The following is a 12,727-nucleotide window of genomic DNA, read 5'->3' as shown; positions in this document are numbered from 1 at the left end:
CCAAGCAGTGGCTCATTGCCCCAAGCAAGGGAGTTCAAGTATTTCGGGGTCTTGTTCACGATTGAGGGTAAAATGGAGCATGAGATGGACAGACGGTTTGATGTTGTGTACTGAATCGTTGTAGCTAAGAGGGAGCTGAGCCAGAAGGCAGATCTCTCGATTTACAAGTCTGTCTCTGTTCCGAGCCTCAAGTCATGTCATGAGCTTTGGGAAGTGACCGAAAGAATGAGATTGTGGATAAATGGCGCCAAATTGAGCTTCCTTTGTAAGGTGGCAAGGGTCCGTTTTGGAGATAAGATGAGGAGCTCAGACATCCAGAGTGAGCTCGGAGTAGAGCTGCTGCTCCTCAGTTATTATCAGTATTGTCAAGTGTTGCATGTCCAAAAAAAGTCCACTGCTATTATAAAAAAAGAAAGAAAAGAATCTTGGTTCCCTATCTACAAATGTTTAACCTGCAGCTTGAAACCTGAATGTCAAATTTGATCTTTCTGTTGAAAAAAAAATTACAAAATTCATTCAATCATGTTTAAGTCCATTGAGGAGCATTTCAAAAATCTGGTCTTTCCACTGTTGACCTGATCTCGAGAAGACTTGTATTTCATCCAGGTTAGATTATTAACAGGCACTGTATTCAGGGTTAATCCTATAAACTATCTCACACCTTTAGCTACTCGACTTATAACTAATAATAGGTAAAAATATCACCTAAGCCCCGTTTTAGCCTCCCTGCGCAGGTTACTAGCAGGTTTTAAAATACATTTTAAGATTTCACTTTTTAAAGCAATTCCCGGTTCAGCTCCCAGTTAAATTGCTGAATTGCTGCCACCCTATGAGCAGAGCACAGCCTAAGATCCACAGGCAAGGCTCTGCTGGCTGTACCTAAGTCCCTAAGTAAGCTTTTGCAATCATTGCCCCTCAACTATGGAAGTCCCTGCCTGAAGATCTGAGACTTTCAGAATCAGTGAGATGTCTTAAAAGAATTCCCAAAACGTATTCTTGAAACAATGTCAAACGCGATTTTAGTGGGTGTTGGGCTTCACCCGGGTTGTCTCTTGTTAACCATTCTGTTCGTGATCTTCATGGATAGGATCTCAAGGTGCAGCCGGGGTTAAGAGAGTGTCCACTTTGTTGACCTTGCTTTTCTTCTCTTTGCAGATTATGTGGTTCTGTTGGCTGACATAGGTGGAGCATCTCGGGACATAGAACAAGAGGCCAGAATCACAGAAGGCACTACACAAGAAGACTGCCGGCAGGCTTTAAGGTTCAACAAAACCTCCAGACTCGGCTTGGAGAGGAGAGTCATTGGCAAAACCAACTTACACGAGAATCACACAAACGGGCAATGAGGGAGCAAACCCGTTCTCACTCCCAATTTCTCAAATACAGACGCTTGGTCAGTGTTCCTCCGCATCTGATACCAATGCACACTTTAGCATCATGTGACACCTGTTTTCAACTACTACACACCACATCACTTCAGCCCTGATTTTCAACTTGTGCACAGTTTTTGGAGCTCCTCAACAAAAACCCAAGGTAAGAGGTAAATCTGTGTTGGCTCAGCACTTGCACACAGTGCTTCATTGCAAAGCGTGAACTGTTTAAAGATGTGAGCCGGGAGGCTCGCCAGGGCATTGCAGACTAATTTCACATATCTAGCATGCTAAGTGTTTAAAACAGGCTAATAGTTCAATATGCGTTAAGCATGATTACGGCCATGTCACGTCGTTTTGGTCAGTCATTTCGTGTGAAAACCACAACGACTTCTTTATCTCATCCAGGTTCATGGCATAAACTGTACACTCCCTTCTTCTTGTCCTGGTCACAACTGTCCTAAAAAGGCAACTTTGGCTGCGTTGTGATGTGCCTTGCTGTTCCCTGTTGCAGAGCATGATGGAACTTGTAATTGTTTAGTAAAAAAAGTAAAAAAGAGAAGGTGGAGGTGAAATACAGGGAATAGACCAATGAAGATAGATTAATTAGTAAGGGAGAAGTTTAGTCACTCCCACTAAGAGAAAGTTGTCACCAGAGGAAAAGAGCAAGGAGGGATGTGGAGGAAGAACAGAGATTATTCAGTTGTATGACGAGCACAGCAGCATCTTGTCTCCTCTTTCTGACAATGAAAAGCTTTGAAGAAGCCAAACTTTGCTTTCCAGAACTCCTCAACTCCTCCTGCAGGAAGACCATGCGTCCTCACTCTGTATCTATGCTCACTTACATTTTACTGTCCTCCATCTCTCTGCTCACTGTGACTCTCAACCTGCTCGTCATCATCTCCATCTCCCACTTCAAGTATTCATATGTTTTATCAATTTACAAAACTGGTAACTGTACAAGAAATGGTTAATGATATAGAACAAAACAAAACATCAGATCTCAGACTGTAAAGGAAATAGGTTATTGTGTATCAGTCAATGCTTTTATCTCTAAATATAATATCGATATTATATATATATATATATATATAATATAAATTGACGACCAATAATGATAAGCATGTTGTTCTCTTATTTCTTCAGGCAGCTCCACACACCTACAAACCTCCTCCTCCTCTCTCTGGCTGTCTCAGATTTCTTCGTGGGCTTCCTCATCTACTTTCAAATTGTGCTCATAGATGGCTGCTGGTCCTTCGGTGACCTCATGTGTTTTCTGTATCAGTATATAGGATACATCATTACCTCTACCTCAGTAGGAACCATGGTGCTCATATCAGTTGACCGATATGTGGCTATTTGTGAGCCTCTACATTATCCCAACAAAGTCACACAAAAAAGAGTTAAGATCTGTGTTTGTCTGTGTTGGATATGTTCTGCTTTGTTTGACAGTCTGCTGATGAAGGATAATCTGGAACAACCAGGCAGGTATAATTCCTGCTTTGGAGAGTGCGTCTTTGTCATTAACTACATCGCTGGACGTGCAGATATTTTCTTTACTTTTATTGGTCCTGTCACTGTCATCATAGTTCTGTATATGAGAGTATTTGTGGTGGCTGTGTCTCATGCTCGTGCCATGCGGTCTCATACTGCAGCTTTCTCTCTCAAGTGTTCAGTGAGTGTAACTGCTAAAAAATCTGAATTGAAAGCAGCCAGGACTCTTGGTGTTGTTATTGTCGTATTTCTAGTGTGCCTCTGTCCATATTATTGTGTTGCACTCACAGGCCAGGACACCTTAATCAATGCCTCAACTGCTACCTTTGTAATATGTCTGTTCTATTTTAACTCCTGTCTTAACCCTGTGATCTATGCCTTTTTCTACTCCTGGTTTAGAAAATCCATCAGGCTCATTGTTACTCTTAAGATACTGCAGCCTGGCTCATGTGAGACCAACATGCTGTAGAGAAACACTTCATGGTGGCTGTAATAAGACAGAAAAATGTACTTGGTCATGGTGGTGAGAATGTAGTAACAGATGTAAAAGTCTTGGTACAGTGACCTCTGTATGAACACTATTACATGCGGAGCATAAATGTGTCTTTACATTGTGTACTGTTTCAATGCAACACTGAAGCAACTTCAAAATCTAATAATACTATACTTCAGAAAATGTGTTGCCTGACTCCTGTAAGGCCAACGTATAACAAATAAGTTGAAGGATCTTTGGACTTTCTTGGATCCAACAGGTCTTTAGTTATACTGTGTGACTTTAATGCATCTCTCTCTTTTCTCTTTAGAAAAAGGAGCCTGCCAGCATCATGTCAAGGGGCCTTTTACAGATTTTACAAATGGTCTGCAAAAATGTTTTAATTGGTCGACCTTTATATTGATTATCTCTTTCAGATAGTTACTGTGTTCAGCGCATGTACTTACTTTTCCTCAGTTTGGTTCGCCCATACAGTGTGTGAGATGCAATAAAATCAGTTCTCTCTTACACAAGTTTACAAAATCACTCCAATGTACCTTGAGTCTGAAAATAACACTAAATATTTATCATTTTTGATCTGCCGCTGTTGGAGGACAACCAAAATGTGAGCCTGCCTCCCTTCCCCCTCCCTCTCTCACAGAAACACACAGATACATTAACTCTGTCTCTCTTTCCCTGTCACACTCTAATCTGCACATCTCTTTATTTTAAGTGCAGTTTTGTCACCTTTGCTCTCCTTTGTCCTGCAGACCAGAAGTCTACCAACTTTGCCTTAGCTGACCGAACACATTTTAACAGTCCTCGCTCTACAGGAATATCAATCAGATTTCATACATGTTTGTGTGGTTCTCAATATAAGCTATTTCTGTATTTTATTTCATTGGTTACACAATAAACCCGAGCTCAAAGCTCTTTAACGCTGTGTTTACACAGAAATACAGAGGTCCAAAAACTGATTTGGTTTGGGGGCATGCCCCGAGGAAAAAAATGATTTCCCTGATCTAAATATGTGCATTTAAGATGTTTGAAAAGCATGAAGAAATCTGAAAATAAATGTTGACAATGTTTTTAAAAAGTGTTCAAGTAAAAGCAAATGCACACTACTGTTTTCTCTCAATCCCTGTTTTCACTGCTGGTCCGTTTCTCTGTCACTTTGCCAACATGTATACAAAGAATTTATTAAAATTATATACGCCTTCTCTATTTCATCTTTGTGCTTGAGTTTGCCTGAATTATAGAAATATGATAATTATAATATATTTTAATTGTATAGCGCTTTAAAAGGTACTCAAAGGCACTGTACATGGAAAAGACAGAAACAATAAAAGCAATAACAATATAAAAAGTCAGAGAGATTACATTATAACAGTAATAAACTGAACAAAAACATACATAACTAGCATCACAGGTTAGAAGCAGATTTAAATAGATGAGTTTTAAGTGCAGTTTTGAAAGTGACGAGGGATGGATCATTTCTGAGGTGCTGGTGAAAAGAGTTCCAGAGGGAGGTGTATCAACGGAGGAGGCCCTGTCCCCCAAGGTCCGATACGTTAACAGAGTAGGGGGGGTAAGGAGATTGGCGTCAGTGGATCTGATGTTGCGGGTGGGAGTGCGTTGGTGCAGGAGGTCCGAAAGGTATGAAGGGGCTAGGTTATGAAGGGCTGAGTCCTCTTTCTCCCTGTACCATGACATCATCTGCTCTGCCTTCCCAGACCACAGGCCCAAGTTGGACGACTACTTTTTGCTGATCCTTGACCTGGCCTTGTTGTTCTTTATATACACATCATGTTATATTTGCATTCGAAGCTGCTGGTCAGTTGCAGCAGTTCAATCAGGGAACATACTGGGGAACGCTAGACCCTAAGTTAAATCGTTGGGTTTTCTCTTCCCCGAATTGTGAGCTTCGGGGCGCACCACCCCATCTGGCCACCACATGCAACCTCACAGCCCCCTTGCCTTTTACCTCAGCTCCTAGTAAACAAAGCCCACCATTGACTGCAGCCTGCCTCTAGTCCCCCCACCATGCATCAATCCTAAACGAGCCACCACCCAGCCAACCGAAGGCTGTTCCTCTACCAGGGCGGTAGGATGGTTTGCATAACTCAGACGACCTAGGATGCAACACCTCTAGCTGCTGATTCCTCCAAAGCGCCTCCAAAGTCCTTCCCACCCACCCTGACTACCGGTACCTCTCCGTTGTCCTTAGGAAGGCTCTATATTACTCTGCCGTGCATCTCTCTTTCGGGTCCAAGATTAGCCTGAAAATTTCCAGTTACTTATCCGAAGCACTCTGCTGGATCCTGACTAACGTCCATATAATCCCATATGTCATTTATCTCTTTGACGACTTCCTCACTGTCACACTACCTTCCTCAACCAAAGCACACGGTCTACACACTCTGACTTCTGCAATACAGGAACTCAGCATTCCCCATTCATCAGAAAAAAATGTATTAATAAATAAAATAAAATAAATGAATAAAATAGAATTAAAATATTTAAATAAAAAACATAAGTCCTAGCGTGTCCTTGGAAATCTTTGGCATCACCCTCGACTCCATCGCACTCCAAGCATCCCTACCTTCCGAGAAAATCAATCGGATCTCATTACTCATCGCAAATTTCCTCCTGGCCCTAAAATGCAACAAATACCAACCCCTTTTGCTACTATATCAACAAAACTAATCCATTCCGCACCATCCGGGAAGGTCGATCTTCCTCGTCACACCTCCTTTCAGTTGCCGCCTCCGTTCCAAATATCCACGACCACATCACACTCGACGAAGCACACAAACGGAGCTAAAACTCTGGCGCCAGTTCCTCTCCTCTTGGAATGGCATCTCATTATTTTATTACGACCATATCTGCCCCCTCCATCAGCTTCGGCGGAGACAAGTGGTTCTCAGCTGAAAGGCCGCCCAAATTCTCATCCCCCACCCCTTCTTCCACGATCTATCATTGTTCTTTTTGTCATCAACTGAATAACTACTTTAGGAATCTTGATTATGGTTACCACTACATCCTTGAAAGTAGATTTGTTGCACATTTTAGACTACTGATTCTAACGTCACCTCTCTGATGGGGAAGGAAACCAGAGCTAGTGCAGGAGGGGGAGTGGTACCAGCTATAGTTTGGTGGGCTCAGCTCTAAGCACAGCCGTGGCTATACGGAGGGTTTTAATGTAGAAATACAGAGGTCCAAAAACTGAGTTGACGAGGGGGCTTTGGGGGCATAACACCCTGAAAACAATTTGATTTCCCTGATCTGAATTTGTGCATGTTAAGATGTTTGAAGAAAATTGGATAACAATAGGTTCAAACCATGTCCGTGGGTATTAGTAGCAATTATATGTTAAGCAGTAATACATGAGAATCTAGTTAAATGTTGCAATGAATGAAGATAGATGAAACAGTAAGAGAGAAGTTTAGTCACTCCCACTTAGAGAAAGTTGTCCCAAGAGTAAAAGAGCAAGGAGGGATGTGGAGGAAGAAAAGAGATGAATCAGTTGTATGACGAGCACAGCAGCATCTTGTCTCCAGTTTCTGACAATGACAAGACTTGAAGAAGTCGAACTTTGCTTTCCAGAACTCCTCAACTCCTCCTGCAGGAAGGCCATGCGTCCTCACTCTGTATCTATGCTCACTTACATTTTACTGTCCTCCATCTCTCTGCTCACTGTTACTCTCAACCTGCTCGTCATCATCTCCATCTCCCACTTCAAGTATTCCTATGTTTTATCAATTTACAAAACTGGTAACTGTACAAGAAATGATTAATGATATCGAACAAAACTAAATATCAGATTTCAGACTGTTAAGGGAATTATGTTTTTGTGTTTCATACATTGCTTTTGTCACTTGACCTGACAATTGCTGCTACCATTAATGATAAACATGTTGTTCTCTGATTTCTTCAGGCAGCTCCACACACCCACCAACCTCCTCCTCCTCTCTCTAGCTGTCTCAGATTTCTTCGTGGGCTTCCTCATGTGCTTTCAAATTGTTCTCATAGACGGCTGCTGGTCCTTCGGTGACCTCATGTGTATTCTGTATCAGTATCTAGGATACATCATTACCGCTGCCTCAGTAGGAACCATGGTGCTCATATCAGTTGACCGATATGTGGCTATTTGTGAGCCTCTACATTATCCCAACAAAGTCACACAAAAAAGAGTTAAGATCTGTGTTGGTCTGTGTTGGATATGTTCTGCTTTGTTTGACAGTCTGCTGATGAAGGATAATCTGGAACAACCAGGCAGGTATAATTCCTGCTTTGGAGAGTGTGTCGTTGTCATAAACTACTTTGCTGGACTTGCAGATCTTTTTTTGACTTTTATTGGTCCTGTCACTGTCATCATAGTTCTGTATATGAGAGTATTTGTGGTGGCTGTGTCTCAGGCTCGTGCCATGCGGTCTCATACTGCAGCTTTCTCTCTCAAGTGTTCAGTCAGTGTAACTGCTAAAAAATCTGAATTGAAAGCAGCCAGGACTCTTGGTGTTGTTATTGTTGTGTTTCTAGTGTGTCTCTGCCCATATTATTGTGTTGCACTCACAGGCCAGGACACCTTAATCAATGCCTCAACTGCTACCTTTGTAATATGTCTGGTCTATTTCAACTCCTGTCTCAACCCTGTGATCTATGCCTTTTTCTACCCCTGGTTTAGAAAATCCATCAGGCTCATTGTTACTCTTAAGATACTGCAGCCTGGCTCATGTGGGACCAACATGCTGTAGAGAAACACTGCATGGTGGCTGAAATAAGAAAAAAAAAAGTACTTTGTCATGGTGGTGAGAAATTGAATAACAGATGTCAAAGTCTTGGTACAGTGACTTTATGTAAACACCGTTACATGGAGATCATGTGTCTTTACATTGTGTACTGTTTCAATGCAACACTGAAGCAGCTTAGAAAACTACAACTACTTTAGCTACTCCTGGAAATCTGTTGCCTGACTCCTCTGAGGCCAACATATAACAAATCAATTGAAGGATCATTGACAGATATAAAAATGCTTTTGACGTATAGGCTGCACGGTGGTGTGGTGGCTAAAATATCTTCTCACAGCAAGAGGAGACCAGGTCTGAGTCTCGGGCTGGCCAGAATTTCTGTTTGGAAAATGAATTGTCTTTGTGGAGTGGTCCAGATAATGCATGGATTTTGAAATTTTGGATCCTAACAGGTCTTTAGTTACACTGTGTGACTCTGTGGCTAAACACCTAAAGACAAATCTAAAGTGTATATTAAATTATCTCAAGTGCTACCACCACCAGAGATTACTTGTCAACGCTGTGCAGAAGGATGATATTATCACATGAAATGACCTAAAAAAAACATATTATATGGTTTGCAGATAGGTTTTAATTAGTCAACCTCATTATTGATTACCTTTATCAGGATGACTTGCAGGTATGTTATGTAAAAGGATGAGTATAATACTATGTTTGGTTAATCTTTTAATTGGTATGACAGGTATGACAGGTCTTAATGTTAGTGTACAATTGGCAGGTAAAGGAATCTGCTTTAGTTCTTGAAAGACAAATTCTTCCAAAGAGGGACATCAATTAATCCAGATGATAATAATTTATCAAGTTTTAGCCACCAGAAGATGCAGTCAAATGGTGGCCTGCAATGTTTTCTTGTGAGCAAACAACAGTTACATTTACTTTCAATGCAAGTTTGTAAATCCTGACAACTCTTGAAATACTGATTGCTTTGAAGTCTTATGCAATCTATGAATAAAGACTAGCACCCAAATAATATGATTCAAATGTCCATTGGAGATAATGTTATGCAACACTCTTTCTCACAGACAGCCTGCCTCCCTCTCCCTCTGTCACAGAAACACACAGATACATTAACTCTGTCTCTCTTTCCCTGTCATACTCTAATCTGCACATCTCTTTATTTTAAGTGCAGTTTTGTCACCTTTGCTCTCCTTTGTCCTGCAGACCAGAAGGCTACCAACTTTGCCTTAGCTGACCTAACACACTTTAACAGTCCTCGCTCTACACAAATATCAGTCAGATTTGCTATTAGGTTTACGTTGTTTTAACCGAAAATCTACGTATGTATTTTTAATTAATTAGTTACACAATAAACCCTAGCTCAAAGCTCTTTAACGCTGTGTTTACACACCTAAATATACACAGGTTCAAAAACTCAGTTTACAAGGGCGCTTTGGGGGCAAACCTCCAAAACAAATGATTTCCCTGTTCTAAATATGTGTATTTATAATATTTGAAGAGCAAAACATTGGATGACAAGAGGATTTAAAACCCTGTTAGTAGGTATTACTATAAATGATTTGTCAATCTGTAATACATGAGAATCAAGTTAAAACTTTCAATGAATGATACAAACTTTAATATTAGAATATTCACTGTTATAATAAACACTGCTTGTCCCTTTTTCTGTCTCTTGTCTCTCCTGCCAACATGAATAAAAATGATTTACTAAAATTACATACACCTTCTCTATTTCATCTTTGTACTCGAGTCTGCCTGAATTATACAAATGTCTCACAAACAGCATATATACATAAGCAAAATGTATGTTTATAATAACATATATTTATACAATAATACTCTATTATTACACTATAATTATGCTCGGTGTATATTTTGTTAAATTGAGCTTACAGTTTCCACTGTACAACCTAAATAACATATATATTTCTGTGGTAACATGATTCTAATCCTATCCTGGTGTACCCACTTTCATCTCCATCACCTTCTCTCTTTCTTTTTCTCTCAATCTTCTCATCTTGTCACTCATCTCTTCTCAAAGATGAGATTAGATTGATGGTCATTTTACTTGTGTCTCAGTGAAGAAAGTAAACACATGTGGGCTATAGAGAGGGTGAATTGAAACTAACTAGTGTGCATCACTGGACACTGTTTAATACAGCACAACCACACAGCAGCTATTGGTCAGTTGATGTCTGTCTAGGGATGAATGTATTTGAACTACAGGCTGCTATCTGACTCATGCTTTGCATGGATTCAACTGCATGTCCATTATCCTCAAATTGACGGCATAATCAAATAACCACTGAGTTGAGTAAAGATAAGCACAAGATCATCAACTTCACTACGTCAACACCTACAGACACACAATCAAGCAATAACAACAAACAGATAAGCACTGTAATCTTGGCATTGTACAATATGTTAGACGCACCAAATTCAAGTTATTTTTTGTGAAAAATGCAGAGGTCTGGACCCCGGTGACCTAAATGGTTGGAACCAAACTCCTGGAGAGGGGACTTATCTGGAAGGACTCTTTACTTCTGCTGGGGGTCTTCAACACATGGGCAATGATAGAGGAACCTGAAGGGTGTGACTGCGATGAATCGCTTGCCCAGTCTGAACATCACTGCTGCTTTGTTGCTGGACTTCTATGCCAGTTATAGATTGGCCATAAGATACACCAGGTTAGAGCATAGGGTGATTCATGAGGTCACTTGGTACTGGAACACCTGTGGAATCCGAGTGGGCCATGTTAAACGGCTTTATTGTGGATGCGGCTGCCACATGGACTTGTCAGTGCCAGTTGTGGCAGCAAACTAAGAACCAAGGAAGCCAATAGATTGATGCCATTGATGCCTGTGCTTTATCTTGTTTTATCTTGTATATATTTATTTAATGTCTTGTTTTTTTAAATCGTTTTGTCTTAATGTTTTTATACACTTTTTAACTGTTGCTGCTGTACTGATGAGTCGCCAACTCAATTTCGTTGTATGTTCGTACGATGACAATAAACATCCTTATCCTTATCCAATAGGGCTTAAAGGTATGGGTTGAATAAAAATAAAACGTTTCAGTACACGGGAATTCAGCACAAATTGAGGCAAAGTTATCCAAAATCACAAAGCTAAGGCAGAGTCAAGAAATACAGAAGTAAAGTCTAATGCCAATGTGAAATACACAAGAAAAACCTCTGGAACACTTGACTAGGAAATACCAAGACAAATCTGCAACAGAGAAGATGAGCACGTAGACTAAATTCGCACAGGCAGTAGGGTAATAAAGGAAAGGTGCGACTAATCAGGGCAGTGCAGGCAATCAAACAGTTGGGAAACACAAGAACAGGAAATTAACCTATCCTGGAGTACGAAAGATCATGACAATTATGTTTCTTCTTGTGTCCTCATTACCAACTCTGCTAATACCTTTCAGAAAGAAATCCAAATATGTCTACAGATGATTATCTAAATAACGTCAACTATAGAATGTTGTACTTGATTCCATAGCACCTGCAAAAAACAAAATTGCAGCAGGCCTTGGCTAAATAATAATACCAGAGGATTAAGTCTGACCTCCAAGTCTGACGACATGGTTATCTGCAGGAAAACTGTGTATTGTGGCCTTGGGGTTAGGAGTAAGTCATTGCCCCAAGCAGTGGTTCATTGCCCCAAGCGAGGGAGTTCAAGTATTTCGGGGTCTTGTTCACGATTGAGGGTAAAATGGAACATGAGATGGACAGACGGTTTGATGTTGTGTACCGAATCGTGGTAGCTAAGAGGGAGCTGAGCCAGAAGGCAGATCTATTGATTTACCAGTTTGTCTCTGTTCCGAGCCTCACGTAATGTCATGAGCTTTTGGAAGTGACCGAAAGAATGAGATCGCGGATACATGGCGCCAAATTGAGCTTCCTTTGTAAGGTGGCAAGGCTCAGTTTTGGAGATAAGATGAGGAGGTCAGACATCCAGAGTGAGCTCGGAGTAGAGCTGCTGCTCTTTCACGTCGAAAGGAGCCATCTGAGATGGTTTGGGCATCTGGTCAAGGGGGTTTTCAAAAGTGATGGTCACACTATTATATTAAGTTTTATAACTTATTTCGGTAACAAGGACCACACCCCGAACATATCTCTTTTAATCTGCACAAAGTATTTAAGCACATCTGACCCACTGACTTTCTCTTTGACTCACCTTCAACATGACGTGTGACCAACGAGAAAAACCTAAACCGCTTACATTGTACAAAGGCTCTTTCTCTACCCTTCCAATAACAAACTGTTTGGAGATGACCAGCTATATCCTGAAGTCCCGGACATCCATCCACCGAAATAGTCAGCCCTCGCCTTCAAACAGTCCCGGGGGAGATTCCGGCTTCGGCGCCCTGGCGCCGCTCTCCCAGATCCAGGTGCTTGAACTACGGGCGCATATCCCACATTTCCAAGTGGACCGTCTCTCGTCCGAAGAAAGCAATCATTCAGCGCAACATTCCTTTCCAATGAAAAAGCAAAACTTTCCAAACTGTTCACAGATGCACAGCAGAACACACTCTCGCTCTCTGAGCCTCCAGAGCACTTCTGGGCTCCCCGCGCCACGCCGCAACGCCGTTGACGTCATGATGCAGCCATCCACATC

The 12,727-nt window shown here is 41.2% G+C and overlaps 2 protein-coding genes across 2 annotated transcripts; both read left to right on the top strand.

Annotated features, from left to right (window-relative positions):
• Positions 1-2,077: 2,077 nt before the first annotated feature.
• Positions 2,078-3,333, top strand: LOC142964340 (trace amine-associated receptor 13c-like). Its single transcript, XM_076104621.1, has 2 exons — positions 2,078-2,289; positions 2,517-3,333. Exons 1-2 carry the CDS (start codon positions 2,078-2,080, stop codon positions 3,331-3,333), a joined length of 1,029 nt encoding a protein of 342 aa, XP_075960736.1.
• A 3,533-nt stretch (positions 3,334-6,866) lies between these two features.
• LOC142964332 (trace amine-associated receptor 13c-like) lies at positions 6,867-8,090 on the top strand. The gene is made up of 2 exons (XM_076104610.1): positions 6,867-7,078; positions 7,274-8,090. Exons 1-2 carry the CDS (start codon positions 6,867-6,869, stop codon positions 8,088-8,090), a joined length of 1,029 nt encoding a protein of 342 aa, XP_075960725.1.
• The last annotated feature ends 4,637 nt before the right edge of the window (positions 8,091-12,727 follow it).

This window comes from Anarhichas minor, unplaced genomic scaffold (assembly GCF_050575085.1).
Source record: "Anarhichas minor isolate MPS153535 unplaced genomic scaffold, ASM5057508v1 ptg000004l, whole genome shotgun sequence".
Taxonomy (NCBI): Eukaryota; Metazoa; Chordata; class Actinopteri; order Perciformes; family Anarhichadidae; genus Anarhichas; species Anarhichas minor.
Note: the sequence above shows the minus strand (reverse complement) of the source record. Positions and strands in the feature narration are given on the sequence as shown.

Excerpts from the sequence above, each read along its gene's own strand:
- LOC142964340 (XM_076104621.1), top strand. The coding sequence starts at position 2,078 with ATGACGAGCACAGCAGCATCTTGTCTCCTCTTTCTGACAATGAAAAGC. Across the intron at positions 2,290-2,516 it reads ATCTCCATCTCCCACTTCAA|GCAGCTCCACACACCTACAA; the intron begins GTATTCATATGT and ends TTATTTCTTCAG.
- LOC142964332 (XM_076104610.1), top strand. The coding sequence starts at position 6,867 with ATGACGAGCACAGCAGCATCTTGTCTCCAGTTTCTGACAATGACAAGA. Across the intron at positions 7,079-7,273 it reads ATCTCCATCTCCCACTTCAA|GCAGCTCCACACACCCACCA; the intron begins GTATTCCTATGT and ends TGATTTCTTCAG.